The 16,771-nt window shown below is 34.0% G+C and overlaps 1 protein-coding gene across 1 annotated transcript; it reads left to right on the top strand.

Annotated features, from left to right (window-relative positions):
- The first annotated feature begins 6,397 nt into the window (after positions 1–6,397).
- LOC101243848 (F-box protein 7) lies at positions 6,398–15,114 on the top strand. The gene is made up of 11 exons (NM_001318218.1): positions 6,398–6,539; positions 7,498–7,584; positions 7,751–7,863; positions 9,390–9,506; positions 9,591–9,687; positions 10,627–10,700; positions 12,387–12,440; positions 12,541–12,642; positions 12,824–12,882; positions 13,793–14,003; positions 14,702–15,114. Exons 1-11 carry the CDS (start codon positions 6,530–6,532, stop codon positions 14,759–14,761), a joined length of 984 nt encoding a protein of 327 aa, NP_001305147.1. The 5' UTR covers positions 6,398–6,529; the 3' UTR covers positions 14,762–15,114.
- The last annotated feature ends 1,657 nt before the right edge of the window (positions 15,115–16,771 follow it).

Here is a 16,771-nt window from a genome sequence, read left to right on the forward strand (position 1 = left end):
TTAATACACATATGTGAGATTTCATCTATCTTTTCTGAATATAAAACAAATATTTTATTTACCACTGCTGTTGAAGTTATGATTACAAAATTTAAGAAATATTTTTTTCCTATCCCTCAAATTTATTTAACTGCAATTTTTTTCAACCCCGAATATAAAGAATATGGTGCAAAAGCTTTAGTTGAATGCATTAATCAAAATTTAGATATTCAACCTGAAGAAGAACCTGATTTGGTAACATGTCAAAATAGTATATAATTCTTTGCTAAAGAAATGTATGATAAATATTCTTCCTTAGATAATGTTGAAAATCCTCAAACGTCTATGCCTCAAGTAGGTGCTCATGGACGAATGAAACATAAACTTGGTCTTGACTCTTCTAATAAATGTGAATTTGTCAAATATCTTGAACAGGGTTCTGATGATATTACAAACGATGAAGGTATACCACAACTATTGAATTGATGGAGGAACCGTGAAACTCAATTTTCAAAACTTAGTAGGATGGTGAAGGATGTGCTTTCAATTCAAGGATCATCAGTAGCTTCGGAGGCAACTTTCAGTGCAACAAGATTTCAAATTGGAGACCACAAATATTCGTCAGCAGAAGACAACTTAGAGATATCAGTGTTATTTAGAGATTGGATAAATGCTGAGCAGAGAAATCAAGGACTTTCAAAGTTAGATAGTCAATTTGAACTTTCTATAGATTCAGCTATTGAATGTTGTAGTGATGATGGCATCGAACTTCAAGATCGTAAACGAGCGTTACAAAGACCAAAATTTGATTATAATCAATCTATAGCTGAGTTAGAAAAAGAATTTACGGGACTATACAACTATTAGTATTACATCCGAAACTTAGTTGAAACAGAACCCTTTCTAAAAGGTGGCTATGTAAACTATGTACTCTACTAATAGTTATAAATTGAAATTGTAATTTGTTACAAATTTAAATAAATTAAATTGATATTTTTTAATATTTGTAATTGTTATATCCTTATTTTAATTTAATTTTTACAAAATTACAAATTTTATTTATTAATATTACAAGACACAAGTTATAAATATAACTTATAAATTATAAATATTAATGAATAATAAATAATAACTTATAAAGTATAAACTTGAAAAGATTACAGGACACAAGTTATAAATATCAGTTATATATTATAAATATTAATGAATAATAAGTAATAACTTATATAACTTCAAAAGACTACAATACAAAAGCTATAAGTATAACTTATAAATTATAAATATTAATGAATAATAAGTAATAACTTATAAGGTATAAACTTTAAAAGATTTAAATTTTGAAAATTTTATTAGACATAACTTGCAAACTTAATAAGCAAAAAAATTTTAAAAAAAACATCTTTAAAATAAACTTAAGTAAAAAATTATATTATAAATTTAAAAACTATTAATTTAAACTTAGAAAAATAAAAAAAAATATTCATATTTTCGTAATTTCAAAAAATCATTTTTTGAAATAACTAGATGTGTCATTCCGTTTATCCCGTTCCGTTCCATTCCGATCCGTTTCGATCTGTTCTGGTTCCATCCCGGTATATAGTGGGACGAGACGGAACCGAGTATCCCTCCCAATAGTTCCTATTCGATTCATCCCGGTACTGGTCAACGCATCCCATTCCGTTCCGATATCGATGAACCGATTTTAATTCTTTGACCAGTCTTAGCTATAGCTCACCATCTTTTTGGTGATGCGAAATTTCACCGTCATTTTGTCGAAATTCTTCATGGACGTCCGTTAAGACCTTAGCTTTGGACCCAGTTGGTCCACACGGCAAAAACGACCAATTTTAAAGGTTCAATGAGCCACAAAGCAAGTAAACCTTTTATTTTGCTAATTTTTGTGTGCTATAGCTCACCATCTTTTTTGTTGATTCAAAATTTCGACGTTATATTTGTCGAATTTTTTTCATGGACTTCCATTAAGACCTTAACTATGGAGCCAGTTGGCCAACACAACCAAAATGGTCAATTTTTAAAGACAAACGAGCTCCGAAGCAAATAAACCTTCCATTTTATCGATTTTCACGTGTCAAAATTCACCATCCATTTTGGTGATCCTAAATTCCGATGTCGTTTTTATCAAAATTTTCATGGTTGTCCGTTAAGACCTTAGTTATGGAGCAAGTTGTCCCACACAACCAACACAACTCATTTTCAAGGTCTAACGAGTCTCGCAGCAAGTAAACCCCCAATTTTGCCCATTTTTTGTGTTATAACTATCTTTTTTGTTATCCGAATTTCAACGTCATTTTTGCTAAATTTTGTTCATAAACATCTGTTAAGACCTTATCTATGAAGTCAGTTGGCCTACATGGCCAAAACGACCCATTTTCAAAGTCAAATGAGCCTTGGAGCAAGTAAACCCCTATTTTGTCGATTTTCATGTGGTTAGCTCACTATATATTTTGGTGATCCAGAATCCCGACGTCATATTTGTCAAATTTATTCATAGACGTTCGTTAAGACCTTAGCTACGAAACTAATTGTCCCACACCGTCAAAACAACCCATTTTAAAAGTCAAACGAGCCCCGAGGTAAGTAAACTCCCCTTCTATTTTGCCGATTTTCATATTCTATAGCTCACTATCTTTTTTAATAATCTAAATCCGACGTCAATTTTGCCAAAATTTTTCATGGACGTTCCTTAAGACCTTAGCTATGGAGTCAGTTGGACCACAAGGATAAAATGACCTATTTTCAAGGTCAAACGCCCCGGAGCAAATAAACCTCCTATTTTGCCGATTTTTGTGTGCTATAGCTCACCATCATTTTTGGTGATGTAGAATTCCGATGTTATTTTTGACAAATTTTTTCATAGATGTTTCTTAAGACCTTAGTTATGGATCTAGTTGTCCCACACGATCAAAACGACTCATTTTCAAGGTCAAACGAGCCCCGGAGTAAGTAAACCCCTCATATTACCGATTTTCGTTTGCTATGACTCAATATTTGTTTTGCTGATCCACAATTCATACGTTATTTTTGCCAAAAATTTTCATTGGCGTCTGTTAAGACCTTATTATCGATGGATCTAGTTGACCCATACTGCCAAAACGGGACATTTTCAAGATCAAACAAGCCCTGGAACAAGTAAACCCCTCATTTTGCTGATTTTCGTGTGCTATAAATCAAAATGTATTTTGGTTATCCAAAATTCCGACGTCATTTTTGCCAAAAATTTTCATTGGCGTCTGTTAAGACCTTATTATCGATGGATCTAGTTGACCCATACTGCCAAAACGGGACATTTTCAAGATCAAACAAGCCCTGGAACAAGTAAACCCCTCATTTTGCTGATTTTCGTGTGCTATAAATCAAAATGTATTTTGGTTATCCAAAATTCCGACGTCATTTTTGCCAAAATTTTTCATGGACGTTCTTTTTGAACTTAGTTATGCAGCCATTTGGCCCACACGACCAAAACGATCCATTTTCAAGGTCAAACGAGCCCCTGAGCAAGTAAACCCCTCATTTGCCGATTCACGAGTGTTATAACTCACCATTTTTTTGGTGATCTAGATTTTAGACGTCATTTTTGTCAAAATTTTTCATGAACGTCATACGACCTTAGTTGTGGAGCTAGTTGACCCACAAGTCTAAAACGGCTCATTTTCAAGGTTAAACGATCTCCAAAGCAAATAAACCTCACATTTTGTTGATTTTCGTATGCTATAGCTCACCATCTTTTTTGGTGATCCGAAATTCTGATGTCACTTTTGCCAAAAATTTTCAAAGATGTCTGTTAAGACCTTATCTAAGGATCAAGTTAGACCACATGGCCGAATAGTCCATTTCTACCGTTAAACGAGCCCCGGAACAAGTAAATCCCCAATTTTGCCAATTTTTGTGTGCTAGAGCTCAACATCTTTTTTGGTGAACCGAAATTCCAACGTCATTTTTGTTGAAATTTTTCATAGACATCTGTTAAATACCTTACTTATGGAACCAATTGGTCCATGTAACCAAAACGACTCATTTTCAAGGTTAAACGAGCCCCAAGCAACTAAACCCCCTATTTTTGTCGATTGCTGTGTGCTATAACTCATCATCTATTTTGGTGATCCGAAATTCCATCATTTTTGCCAAAAAAGTAATTCATGGACATCCGTTAAGACCTTAGATATGGTGCAAGTTGACCCACACAGCCAACACGATCCATTTTCAAGGTCAACCGACCACCGAAGCAAGTAAACCCTAATTTTATCGATTTTCAAGTGTTATAGCTCACTATCTTTTTTGGTGATCTAGAATGCCGACGTAATTTTTGTCGAAAATTTTCATGGACGTCTGTTAAGATCTTAGCTATGGAACTAGTTGTCCCACACGGTCAAAACGATCCATTTTAAAGGTCAAACAAGCCCGGAGCAAGTAAACCCTTCATTTTCTCAATATTCATATGCTATAGCTAACTATCATTTTTGGTTATCCAGACTTCCAACGTCATTTTTGCTGAATTTTTTCATTGACGTTGGTTAAGACCTTAGCTATGGAGTCAGTTGGTCCACACGACTAAAACAACCCATTTTCAAGGTCAAACGACCCCAGAGCAAGTAAACCCCCTATTTTACCGATTTTCATATGCTATGGCTCACCATTTTTTTTTGGTGATCCAGAATTCCAACGTTATTTTTGCCTGTATTTTTCATGGACGTCTGTTAAGACCTTAGTTATGGAGCCAGTTGGCCCACTCTGCCAAAATGGTTCATTTTCAATGTTAAACAAGCCCTAGAGCAAGTAAACCCCCTATTTTTCTGATTTTCGTGTGTTATAACTCACAGTCTTTTTTGGTAATTCGAAATTCCAACGTCATTTTTGCCAAATGTTTTCATTGTCGTCTGTTAGGACCTTAGCTATGGAGCCAGTTGGCCCACACAACTAAAATGACTCATTTTTAAGGTCAAACAAGTCCTGAAGTAAGTAAACCCGTTGTTTTGCCGAATTTCGTGTGTTATAGCCCACCATCTTTTTAGGTGATTCGAAATTCCGACGTTATTTTTATCGAAATTTTTTCATAGACGTCCTTTAAGACCTTAGCTATGGAGTCAGTTAGCCCACGCGGCCAAAACGACCCATTTTCAAGATCAAACGAGCCCTGGAGCAAGTGAACTCCCTATTTTTTTTTTATTTTCGTGTGCTATAGCTCACCTTCTTTTTTGGTAATCCGAAATTCCAACGTCGTTTTGCCGAATTTTTTGATGGACTTCTGTTAGAACCTTAGCTATGGAGCCAGTTGACCCACACAACTAAAACAACTCATTTTCAAGGTCAAACGAGCCCTGAAGCAAGTAAACCCCTTGTTTTGCCGATTTTCGTGTGTTATAGCTCACCATCTTTTTAGGTGATCCGGAATTCCGACGTTATTTTTGCCAAAAATTTTCATGGACGTTTTTTAAGACCTTAGCTACGGAGCTAATTGTCCCACACCGTCAAAACAACTTATTTTAAAGGTCAAACAAGCCCCGGAGTAAGTAAACCTCCCCCCTCCCATTTTGCCGATTTTCGTATGCTATAGCTCACCATCTTTTTTGATAATCTAAATCCAACCTCATTTTTACCGAAATTTTTCATAGACGTCCGCTAAAACCTTAGCTTTGGATCCAGTTGACCCACACAACCAAAACAACCAAGTAGAAAGATGTCTGAAAACATGATTCCAACAATAATGTTCACTTGGAGACCTGGTCTCGGAAATCAGAAACAAAAGATCTATACTCCAAATGCATTTTGTGATCATTGTCATATAATAGAACACTTGTGAATTGATTGCTATAAGTTGATGAGATGTAACTTTTGTCACAAAACTAGACATCTATAGTTATATGGATATCGAGCCAAAAACAAAGGCCAGTGGAAAGCTCGAGTATGATGAGTTTTAAATGAATCAAGGAACAATTTTGAACTAATGAAAGAAAAATCATGAAAAATTATAAATTTAGGACTAATAATTATAAGTTATAACATTATTCTTTAACTTTCAAATTATAACAATAAACAATTACATGTTTGGAGGGATCACAACTTGCAGTTTTAAATAATTACTAACAGTAAACAATTACATGTTTGGAGAAATCACAATTTGCAGTTTCGAATAACTAGTTGCCATTACATTTTATATAACTTTCTTCGATATTAATAATTACTTGGACATATTTTTATTTTAATATAAAGCGTGTACAAATTTACTTGTCCTTTTTAAAAAATAAAAATGGGTTAAATGCGTTTTTAATTTTTAAGACAAGTGATTTTTATTATCATTATAAATAATATAATATCACGTGGCAAATTATAACAAGTCACATGACTATTTAAAATTGCATAAAAATTTTAGATAAAAAGATTTTCAATACGTAAGACGGTGCTAATAGACGGCTATTATAAATTGGGAAAATTGATTTCCTTAAAATTTCCCCCTTTTTCATTTCTTCCTTTACACAGTTTTTCTCGGGCTGGATATCCAAATTGTCAAGCACAACATTCAAAACCAAGAAAAATGGCCTCAGGTGAGCTATGAAATTCTCCAAAATGTGAACTTTTTTCTCTCTATTGTGTTCTAGAATTGGTTTTTACCTTCTGTGTATTTGTAAATTTAAATTCTTTGGTTGGAATCTTTCTTGGGTTTTGGGATATGGAAAGGGTTGTGTATGATTGAGAAGGAGTTGTATTGTAAGAAAGTTCAAATTTTTGGTTGGATTTTACTGGGATTTCATTAATTTCAGGGAGAAGTGAAAAAAATTGAATCTTTGTTTTAATATATGTGTTTTGTAGTGGTTGTTGCTTATTTGTATGTTCTTTTCAGCTTTTGTTTTATCGTATAGTGTATTGTTTTGTGTTCAATGGAGCTGATATAAAGCATGGTAGACAGGGTTTATATTACCAATAATGCTAGGTGATTAGTAGGTACGCAATGGATTAGTCACGGTGCGAAGGACCCCGGTTACTATTTTTAAGGAAAAAGGAGAAGATAATTGGGTCTGTTCATATCCAAATCTTTCATAGATAAAAGATTAGACTCGTCACTCGTCTATATTTTAGCTGGTCTGCAGTTAGATGAATCTTTCTGTTCTGCAGTCATTGCTAGTTTGAGAAGTTGGAACTACTGATTCAAGAGTGATTTTATGCAACTTGCCCGTTCTGTTGCAATAGTTTTCATTTATTGTAGGTTTGTTAGCTTGATCTTATTATCTTTTTAACTCATTGAGTAATGGAAGTATTTATTTCCAAATTATGTATCTATCTATCTATATATATGCATCTTTTTTGTCAATCTCTGTGTTTTTTGTCTCAGTTTACTGGTTTATGAATAAATCTGATTAGTCTTGTCAACTGGACATTGATCAGCTTTCGGACTTTTCTTCCTTGAGTTAATTTCAGAACTACAAATTGCCGCTTTTTGGTGTTTTCATGTTCTTCTTGTTCTGTATTTGTCATTATTTATTGATGATGGCTCATATCTTGCAGATTACACAGTGGAACTTGCTGTGGAACTCGAAACTGCTGCACAGTTGAGAGCTTCTCAGTTCATTTTTCCTCATAGGCCATGGCTTGGTATTTTTCAAGCACTTTGTCATTGCTTACTTCAATTACCTTGCTCCTAGCAATTTGCTGCATAAAAGATTCATCATTTCTTGGATTCTTTATATTGACATTTGGTTTTGATGATGGAATTTTGTGGAACAGACTATTGTCAATTCAACTGCCTTTTTTCTTTCAGATTTGTATGGGATTAATGTTAGACCTGTCGCTCCTTTTGGAAGTGCTAGCAGCAAGCAGTTTGTTGACCCTGCATTGATACACCGAGTACTACCTGATGAACTGCTTTTTGAGGTATGCCTTTGTGGATTTCAATTAATTTCCTCTGTAATTTTCTGATCAACATGTAAATATGTGGCAAGTGTTGGAAATGCTTTGTTACGATAGGAAGCTGAAGCATATTGATAAGACTTACAACAGAGCTGATTTTGCTAAACCAATTAATTGGTATCCAAAGTATGAACAATGTTTTTCTATAAATCAAAAGAAAATATTAACCAGAAAGTAAGGTATTTGTGGCTGTTTTGGGTTACATGTATATTTATGGTGAGGCGATATCTAACTACCCCCCTAAGAACAACTTTAATTTCATGCACATGCAAGAAGTTAGTGGATTCTACGTGGACACAAGCGTTGCTATTTTAACATCTACCTTGAGCCTTTTTCCCCTTCAATTCTTCTGAGGAGCATCCTTGGTAGCAAAGTTGGATGTCATCTCTGTCTTCTTCACAGACGAGGAACGTTGGACTCTATGATCTCATTACAGTAATCAAGTTGAGCTTTGCAACCAAGCTTAAATGTGACTGTTCCCTTTGATTCTTTCTCTGGATGGTTAGCTGGTTTTCACTGAGAATTTATTGGATTAGTCTTTAATATACTCCCACCTAGGGGTGTTTGTGGTTTGGTTTGGATCGGATATTGGTTAAAACCAAAACCAAACCAATCTAGTCGGGTTTTTAAATTTCTAAAACCAAACCAAACCAAATGAAAAAAATAACTATCGGTTTGGTTATTGACGGTTTGGTTCGGTTTTTCTGCATTTTTTCGGTTTGAAAGTAATAAATTTTTTAGGACATATGTATCTTGATTTAAAAAACATCTAGTACATGAATAATCCACAAGAGAGCTATTGTTGGTTCAATTAAGCAATTAAGCAATACTAGAGTTATCATTACCCGAACAAAGTTATTAAATTAAGAGAAAGTGTGTGACTATCTTATGAAAGGTATGGTAGGGAATAAATTTTGATGGAATTGGACTTAGGATTGTAATTAAGCTAAAATTTAAGTGTTAGGCTTGAGAAAATTGTAAACTTAAAGACTTAAGTTACTTAAAATTTAACACAGTATTTATATTTATTTATAAATAATATATAAATAATTATAAAATTTAAATTTCTAATTTATCGGTTTGGTTTGGTTATTTTTGCAGTTGTTTTTTTAGTAAAACCAAAACGAAACCAAACAGTATCGGTTTTCAAAATTTAAAAACCAAACCTAACCAAATCAAACCAAATATCGGGTTTTTTAATCGGTTTGGTTCGAATTACGGTTCGAATTGGTTGGTTAACCATAACCATGAACAGCCCTACTCCCACCCCATCTCTCTCCGGAGTTCTTTCTGTTTCCTTCCAATGGGTGAATTGAGGTTGCATATCTAGAGAACTGAAGGCAATCAAATGTAATGTCTTGATGTCTGCTTGAGAAAAATTATGCTGTTTCTAGATTGAAATTTAGCTTTTGCAGCCTTCCGTTCTAATCTTTATAGCTAAGGTGAGGGAACCGGAAACTTACTATCACTTCATGATTAATGTTGTGCAGATCTTGTCAAAAACGACCCCATACACCTTGGGTAAGGCAGCTTGTGTTTGTCGAAAGTGGAGGTATACAATTCGGAACCCTGTATTTTGGCGCAATGCATGCCTAAAGGCTTGGCAGGTACCAGGGACACTGGTTCTGGTTGTTCTATCGCGACTAGTGAGCTTTGTAAGTATCATTGACCATTGTGCCTCATTTTTGAAGGTTTCTGGATTGGTAGAAAACTATAAGGTCCTTCACTTGAAGTATGATGGTTCATGGAGAAAAATGTGGCTTTTAAGACCAAGGATTCGTACGGATGGTAAGATATAGTTTTTGATGAAGATGGTAAAATATTGCAATTACTTCGAAAAGTACTATAGTTACACCTGTTTCTATGACAAGAAGTTCCTTATTAATACCAAAAAAAATATCCTTATTAATTGTAAAATTCTTAAGGTAAGTTTTTATATCGGGAGGGAGAGAAGGCAGACGTGAGGGCATGTATAGGTGTTGGCTACTTCTTCTCGTTCGACATTGCAATAATATGGATTCTAATTCTTGATTTTGGTGACAAATGAAATGGACTTTTCTCAAGAAACTTGTGTGCCAATACTTTTAACTTCCATTTTTTACTTTTTGAATAGATAGGCGATCACGTATTGTAATTTCTTGGCTTTTCGTTATTACAATGCCAGATTTGATTATCCTCGAATCATTTCTGTTATTTGGTCATTGGATTAATACGAATTTTTTCTGTATTCAGGAAGAACCTCTAAGTTCTCAAGTTTTATGCCCTAATTGGTGCATCTGGAAAAAACAGTATTTGTTGATTGACATAGCTTTTCTATTAAATAAGAGTTGATAGTTGTTGAGCAAGCAAAAACAAGAGTTAAAAGTTGCTGATTTTCACCATTGTGAAAGTTTTGGTTGCTCCTAGTAGTATCATTAGAATTTTACTACTGAGCATTCAATATTTTGAAAGCTGGGGATTTTAAGTTTTTTCACGAAGTGTCTTAAAGCTGGGTATAGTGTATTTGGTAGGGATGTATGATTGTATTTTCCAAAATAGATTTCTCTGTGGACCACATACCAAGGTATTTGTCTTGGATTTACTTACGCCATCTGAGCCGGAGAACTAATTTTTTCCCATCTGGATGTTTTTGCCGTAGCCTGTAAAAAATTTGGATTATTTGTATCCATAAGTCTAAGTTGAAATATTTGAAGGTAGTAAGAAGTCTTAATTTATTTTTTTCTGCAGGTATTTATGTCAGTCGAAACACATATATTCGTGCAGGAATAGCTGAGTGGAAGATCACTAATCCAGTTCATCTTGTATGTGTATTCTTATCCTCCACATAGTTAAACTTGTGACATCTTGGATGCATGTTTAGAGATAAGCTGTGCTGGCAAATGCTGCATAGTGCTTGTAGGAGAATGCAAATTATGCAATATGCTAATTCATCTTTTGCGTTGTATATTTCATGACGGAAGATAGTTCAGAAAAAATGACAAATTAGACAAATGTGACATCCTCTTTTCCTTAGGATAAGAGGTAACTTGTTCAACAGTGCCAGAGCTTTGTACCTTATTTATCGTGAAGGTTTTTGATCGGTTGGACCTTTGTTATACTCCCTTCCCCAAAAGAAGAAAAAGGAAAGGTCCTTTAGTATGGTTTGAATATGTAGATGCGAGATGTTATCTTTGAGGGAATCAATTTTTAATCATCGGTTGTAAATTATTGAAGATATTCTAATCAAGAAAAATATTTTACACCAACTGCAAAGAAGGAGTATGCATCTTTTAATGACAAAGATCGTTTTCCTGTACAACTACCCTTTTCTTTCTTTAGATCACATTTTTGAGGGGGTTGGGAGAGGGTGTTAAACAAGTGCTACTTATGGGGGTTGAACTTTTCCCCTATTTGGTGGAAGGTTGTGTGCACTCACCAAGTGAAGCTTCACATATACAAAGGAAGGTGAGGGTATATATGTGGATGCTAAGGGTGCTCTACGAATATCATGTATACTAAAACTATTTCTGCTACCAGCATTGCTAACATCCTTAACAAACCTTACTACTCAGAACGCCTTCAAATGAGAGACCCTTGCTTTATTTCCCACCTTCTTGTTAATATCTTGTGCCACTACCCTCTTTATCCAACCAAATATCATGACCCGCATTTAGGGATTCATGACCGGCACCAGGCACCTGACTAACTACCCTTATCAAGCAAACCACTAAACTAACAACTGGTTAACTTCGCAAACATATGAAAATACTGTAGAACTGGAAATTAAAGTCAAACATACTGCATAGAACTGAAATATCTTAGTATAAGTCTCAACTGTAGAGTGTAAAACAAACCATACTACAAACTGGCCAAGTCAAACTAGTCATGAGCCATCTAGAAAAAACACAACTGTTACATAGGTCCATGGGTCATACCTCAAAATAAAGGAAAGACTATAAAAGCAGATTGAAACTCTTACGCAAAGATGAATGGAAGATGTTGATGGGGGATGCCAGATTTAGCTGGTGATACGGAGCTTAGAGGTACCTGTCGCTGCACCCAAAAAATTAAGCAGCGAGTTGTAGCCACAATACTCAGCAAGTATCTGTGATAGCCTACAGAGCGGTGGAACAAGATTTAAATAAAACATGAGATGCACGAGTAGCAGAAATACGTTTTCATCGGAAAATTGATACTGAAAATTGAAAGCTGTAAAAGCATGGGATGCAGCTAAACAGTGCAAATAGACTTGCTCTGCCGGGGACTCCAGAAAACAGCAAGTTGTGGGGTACTGCAAGAAGACCTGTTCTGCTTGAGAGAGGATGTTTCCCTCGTCTGAGAGAACTGATATAAGTTGTAGGCTATTGTAAACAGAGTTTGGATTCTAATCAGTATGACATCTTTGAGTTGTTCAGTTTCCTCCCATTGCTTCTTTTCTTCACTTTGCATCCTATAGCAATTAGTATCAATGGCATTTTATAACATTGTCATCTTCTCTTTGATTGTAGGTGTGTTACTATCGCTATATGAGATTTTATCCTTCTGGCAGGTTCCTTTATAAGGTAGTAATCATTTGTTGTTCAGCTCGTGTGGCATACTAGATCTTTGCACGTTGTTCTTGCTATACCTAGTTTATAACTATTGTAGATTTCTTTTAACTAGAATTCATCACAAAAAGTCAAAGATGTAGCGAAGTACCTGAACTTCCGTGCCTCAAAAGCTGATTGTGTTTTTAAGGGGAATTACACTCTATCAGAGGATAAAGTAAGTCCAATTCTAATCTTCCTGTACAAGTCAATTTGTTTCTGGCAGCAATTTGGTTATATACGCTCAAATCAAAATAATGGTTCATTCCTCCTTGCTTAAGTTGATAATGCTTTTGGCGTTTAGTTGATATATGTGATGCTAATTTCGAACAGACAGCTCACTGCCTTCTCATTTGCAGGTTGAAGCTGCTCTTTTGTACCCGGGAATGCGTCCAACTGTGTTGAGATTCCGCTTAAGGTACTTGATCATGGAGATTATATTTGTATTTTGAGTTCTTATGCTCACCTCTTGTTTAATAAAACTATGGTTGAAGGTTTGGGTACTTTTCCCCTGGCGCCACAAGTCACCATATTAGTTGTTAAACTTCCATCCGAGCCAAACTAGCTTCTAAGCAAAAAATTAATAAAAATCCCCATCTTTTAAGAGTGCAAGGCCAAGCTATATATAAATGCTTAAGTATAAAGTTGAGGATCTTGGTGGGATTCAGTTCCGATTCTTGTAGGTTTTGTTCGGGGATTCGATAAGCTAATTCCTGTAGATGTATATTTTCCAGGTTGCCCACCTATAAACTCATATGAAGGCAACAGGCTATCTTTTCCGGATCCTATAAACTATTGTAAAAGTTTAGTCGTGCACTTTGAATAAATGTGCATGAAAGTCGCACCTTATTCCTTACTGCAAGCAATGCTGGCATTTTTTTGTCCTTGGGATAAATCATCTTGCAGGTTAATAAATGTAGTGTGCATAATTTGTGGTAGCTAGTTGCTGGAATTTCTCCTGTAGATGAAATGAACAATTAATACTTGCGTCATTCCATTGAGTAGTCTTAATAGGTCCCAAATCTTCTATTGTAGTAAACAAAATTCAAACTTAGTAAACATTCTGTTATTTTTCACTTGCAGATGACACTTGCTTTTTATTTCTATCAGTTATAGTAATTTATTGTCTATCCACTCACTATATTGCATGTAAAATTTGAATTATTTTTATCATATAAATATGTAGAGTTTGAATTATATGATAAACCTGAAGTTTGTGGAGTAGAGTGTAAGATATGTTCACAAACATGTAATGCAGATTACTCTAACTGGTATGATTTCTACATGGTACTGTGTTTAATTCATATGACATTTCACGTGTCCATTAGGTTGAGGGGTACAACCCAAGGTGCTAATAACAGAATGGATCTACTTGCTCTTCTTACAAGTGGCGTGAATGATAATGAGGTTAATGGCCCGGATGAAGACATTCTTGGAGTTGTCGAGAGGTGGGAAGAGGATGAAACACATAACCCAGATGTTCCAGCAATTTCACACAAGAGGGGTCTAACACCTTTTGTCTTTGTTTCATTTGAGGAGGTGAGTTTATCTTTCACATTTGTGCGAAGGAGTCCCTTTTTTCACATCAAGCAAAAAGAAGATCCAGGTTCACATCTAACAATTAGTATTTGATTATTGAGGCAATTCTAATAGGTGACGAAATATTTTTATGATTGAACATGATGTAGTGTCTTCTAATTAACTTAAAAAGGGAGTAGTATCTCTAAATTCGAAGCTAGCTTAATATTCATGTATAATCTTGACACAGCGGATATAGGTCTATATACCAAATAAGTAAAAGAAAAATTGGCTAAAAGTCACTTAGCAGTTCTATCAGAAGATACAATAATATATGGTTTCTTCATTATTTAAACATCCAAATCAACTGCTGCAGGTATATGCTTTGAGTCATTCAGTGTTATCTCCATCTTGCTTGCGTACAGTGTCTCGCGATTTTTATCATTATGATTCATTGCTTACAATCTTTGATGTTTTTAGCTCCTCTCTATTCGATGCTATGAACCATGAGGCACCAAACCATCCTTCATTTTCCATCTGCTAGAATCAGTTTTTAATTTTTTCAGCCTTGACAAACGACCCATATTCTATCGCGTGATTACGCTAGAAGCAACTTCTCAATTTTTCTGTTTAATAAAGATTTCAGATATATCTTCTATCACTTGCACAATGACTGAACACTAACACTTTGCTTCTTATCCTCTTTTTCCTGGATATAGGTGGAAACTTCAGTTCTAAATCTCCCAGTGGAAAAAATGGATTATTATGTTCCTGGTTAAGAACTGGATCAAACAGACAATCCATTGGTTGTAAATGTGTAACATTGTTGTTTGTAACTCTTTTATTTTTGGCATGGCATCTTAGAATCGGGAAGTTTTCAATGTGTTGTGAACAGGAAATGGTCTCTCTACCTCCACGAGGTAGTGGTAAGGTCTGCGTTCATCCTCCATATACTTTGCTTGTGGGACTTATGAGATTTCAATGGGTATGTTGTTGTCGTAAACAAGATCCTATCGAGCAATAGAAGACCAGTATAATACCGGTCTTCTGCGTGTGTATTGTATGGCAGTTTGAATATGTTCCAAGTTGGAATCTGTTTGCTGATAAATGGAGTTCAATAATCATTGTATTATTTATGCCTTAGTGTATATGCATTTTATGGCTGAAATATTTACTCTCATGTATCGCAATGATTCAATTGACTTGAGTTTTAAGAACTCCAATAATACGTAAGAACACTGTAGAATAATTTTCTTATCAGTCGAAAAAGCAGAATTAGCGTAAAGCGTATTGTTCTACGCCATTATATAATATAATGTCGTACATTCATAATTTGAATAATAAATTTACAGGATAAGTAGGGTATAGGGAGACGTACTTTGAAAAGGTAGGTAAAAGATGAGATATAATAAGGGCAAAGGTTAAAGATAAAATTACCACTTGTCCCATATAAGTTTATAATTACGAAAATTTTTCAAACTAATATTATAATGTAAACATTGATGTATTATTCTGATGTGTGAGATATATTAATTGTTAAGTAAGATACATTACATTTTATAATGATACACTAAACTGATGTATATTTTATACATGATACACTAATCTGATGCGCGAGTTACATTATACATTAATTTGATATGTTGATATATTAATGTGATGCGTGAAAATGAGGAATTTTGGGGTAAAACTAATAGGGGTTAATGGTAATAAGAAAACTTAAATGTGGGAATTCTGTCATTTTAAGTATAATTATCAAACACAAAATGAGAAGAAACTATTAATGTAATATTGCGATAACATTAAATCAATTGTTATATAAAATAAGTTTTTTTGTTATTACATATTGATGAATTTAAACGGTATCATATTATAGAACTGAAGTAACAATTAAAACAAACATTGCAACTAACAACACAAAACAATGTGTAACAACCATCCAAACAAGGTGTTAGAGCCTATTTAAATTGATTCATTTTAAGTGTTTTTAAGCTAATCTATCTTTTAAGCATTTTTTGAGTGTGAATATATTTAAAAAATGCTTATAAGTATTTGATAATAAAATAAAATGATAAAAATAAGTGTAACCATAATCTAGAATTGCTCCCTCCGTTCATATGAAATAATGGACAGATAAAATTAAGTAGAGAAAATAATTTTAATTTATGAGTCAAAAGTTAAAAGTCAACCCAATTCCTATGTTTCCCACACATCTTGAGTTCATCTTTATCATTCTTTTTGAATCCGAATTGATTACAAAATTTTTATGAAGCTTTATAATTCTCCCTCCGTTTCTCTTTATATGTCGTCTTACTATAAATAGATGATCCGTAATATTTGTTATTTCATAAAATCTATACATAAATTGTAATATTCTTCTTATTATATCCTTGATAGTTGATTAATCTTGAAAATAAATATTTAATCAATTAAAAAAACTATTAAATAATTAATGTTCATCATAATTACTTTCATCTTGTGATGCAACTTTCAACGCTTCAAATGGTACTGTTAAAATGAATTATATATAAAAATATAAAGATAAAATACATAATTATCCTATCAAATATAAATTTTTTTTGAAAAAGACACCTTAAGTTTGCGGATATCCTATTAACCTACGAAACTATTTTAATCGATAATAAATACGTTATTGTAATCCATTTTCACAACAATTATAATTTCACACTAGAAAAGCACGTGAAAGAGTAAATTGCAACCCCAAACTAATGGAAAATTGACATGACATTGTTAATCCAAAGTGAAAAGTGGCCCATGTTTCTTCTTCC

Source organism: Solanum lycopersicum, chromosome 11 (assembly GCF_036512215.1).
Source record: "Solanum lycopersicum chromosome 11, SLM_r2.1".
NCBI lineage: Eukaryota > Viridiplantae > Streptophyta > Magnoliopsida > Solanales > Solanaceae > Solanum > Solanum lycopersicum.

What these genes read in the sequence shown, in the direction of transcription:
- LOC101243848 (NM_001318218.1), top strand. An exon ending in TCCTCATAGGCCATGGCTTG is followed by an intron (nt 7,585 to 7,750) that starts GTATTTTTCAAG and finishes TTTTTCTTTCAG; the next exon opens with ATTTGTATGGGATTAATGTT. An exon ending in CATGCCTAAAGGCTTGGCAG is followed by an intron (nt 9,507 to 9,590) that starts GTACCAGGGACA and finishes TCATTTTTGAAG; the next exon opens with GTTTCTGGATTGGTAGAAAA.